This window comes from Acomys russatus, unplaced genomic scaffold (genome assembly GCF_903995435.1).
Source record: "Acomys russatus unplaced genomic scaffold, mAcoRus1.1, whole genome shotgun sequence".
Taxonomy (NCBI): Eukaryota; Metazoa; Chordata; class Mammalia; order Rodentia; family Muridae; genus Acomys; species Acomys russatus.
The window spans coordinates 92742-94722 of record NW_026131693.1 but is presented as its reverse complement, the minus strand read 5'-3'; the positions used below and the strand labels follow the sequence as shown (position 1 = coordinate 94722).

The 1981-nt window shown below is 40.5% G+C and overlaps 1 gene segment (V, D, J or C); it reads right to left on the bottom strand.

The window, feature by feature from the left end:
- Positions 1–202: 202 nt before the first annotated feature.
- LOC127186391 (Ig heavy chain V region 3-like) lies at positions 203–772 on the bottom strand (the record flags this gene model as incomplete). The annotated part of the segment is given in 2 exon segments: positions 203–574; positions 657–772. Coding segments are annotated over 2 exon segments (418 nt in total), but the record flags the coding sequence as incomplete, so codon positions are not given.
- Between the last annotated feature and the right edge of the window lie 1209 nt (positions 773–1981).

Genomic DNA, 1981 nt, shown 5'->3' with positions numbered 1-1981 from the left:
CCTCAGGAACAGTCATAGGGGAGGGGATTAAGGGGAAAATGGGAGGGAGGGAAAAATGGGAGGATACAAGGGATGGGATAAACATTGAGATGTAACAAGAATAAATTAATAAAAAAAAAGAATTAAAAAAAAATTTAAAAATGGACACAAAGAACCATTATATCTCTGCAGGTCTTCAGGCTAATCTTCTCTGTTGTCTTACTCGCAGGGCAGCTTCCTGCTCCTCCAGAGTTTCTGACACACCCAGGATGTGGTTGCAACACTGTGTCTCTCGCACAGTAATAGATGGCAGTGTCCTCCGATGACAGGCTGCTGAGCTCCATGTAGGCTGTGCTGGAGGATTTGTCTGCAGTCAGTGTGGCCTTGCCCTGGAACTTCTGATTGTAGGCAGTACCACCATTTCCAGGATAAATATATCCAATCCAATCCAGGCCCTGTCCAGGCCTCTGCTTTACCCAGTGCATATTGTAGCTGGTAAAACTGTAGCCAGAAGCCTTGCAGGACAACTTCACTGAGGACCCAGGTCTTCCCACCTCAGCCCCAGACTGCTGCAGTTGCACCTGGGAGTGGACACCTGTGGAAAGAAAGACAGAGTGGATGCCACTATCACCTGAGTGTATGGTCTCTCCTCAAGTCTGGAAGTTGGACCACCTTACCTGTAGCTGCTGCAACCAGGAAGAGAATGATCCTGCTCCACCCCATGGTGAGATCCTGTCTACTCAGTTACTATCAAGAGGACAGTGATCATAAGTTACTTTGGGGTGTGCATATCCCTGTATTTACCATGACTGACTCACATGATTTGCATATTCATGGACATGGTAATTATTAGGTAAGGACATCCCACAGCTGGAGTAAAAGGAGGCAGTGCTCCTCTAGGTCAGGTAGCAGGACACTAGGTCCAAGTACTTACCCTTTCTGAGGAAATATATCATATACCTCTCTCTTGAGCTGTGAATGCTGTGGGTGTAACACCAGGTCCAAGGCTCTCAATGGATTCCAGGTCTGAGATGATTGCTCCAATGCAACATATTGTCTGACTGGATTACAGATGGTGATTGTGAAATTAAAAAACAGCCAAGTTATAGGGATTTACAGCCTCCTTTTGATACAGACAATTAACATTTGCCTTTCTATGAGATTACATGCTAAAAAAGTCCACACAAATGACCAAAAGCAAATATTCTTCAGAAGTATTTGCATGAAACGATTATTGTAGCACCATCACAATAACTAAAATATGGGGGGAAACTATCTGTAAAAAGAGTCAAAGGGACAGGGTTATATATACAACACAACAGAAGTTCTACATCAGAAAGAAATGTGGATCTTAAGTCACTTTTAGGGAAATGGATGCAACTGATGATAACTGTATTAATTAATGTCATTTAGAAAACACAGACATTGAGTCAGGCGTGGTGGCTCACACCTTTAATCCCAGCACTCTGGAGGCAGAGTCTCGTGGATCATTGTTCAAGGCTAGCATGATCTACAAAGTGAGTCCAGGACACCCAAGGCTACACAGAAAAACCCTGTCTCAAAAAAACAAAAAAAGAAGAAGAAAAGAAAACACAGACATTAAATGAGACACTTGAATACTTCTTAGATATTATATTGTTATATAGAACTATGTATGACAATACATGATATTGTTATAAATTAAACTATATAGCTTAATAAAGTGAAAAATATGAGGGGCAAGAAAAGGAAGGGTAGAAGTTATGGGGAAAATATTCACAGTGTTTACAAGACTCATGTGAAAATTCTAAACAAATGTGAAATTGTTAATTATACTTTGCAGAATGATTTTATTTGAAAACTTCATTCATAGATGAAATACATTATGATCATATCTACCCCTACTTGTCCCTTGGGACCTTCTAATAAGTCTCTTTCCCAACCTCCTGGTCTCTTTTTTTCTTTAACTAATAACAATGTGAATCAGATTAGTGCAACTTATATGTACATAAGTAGTGTCATT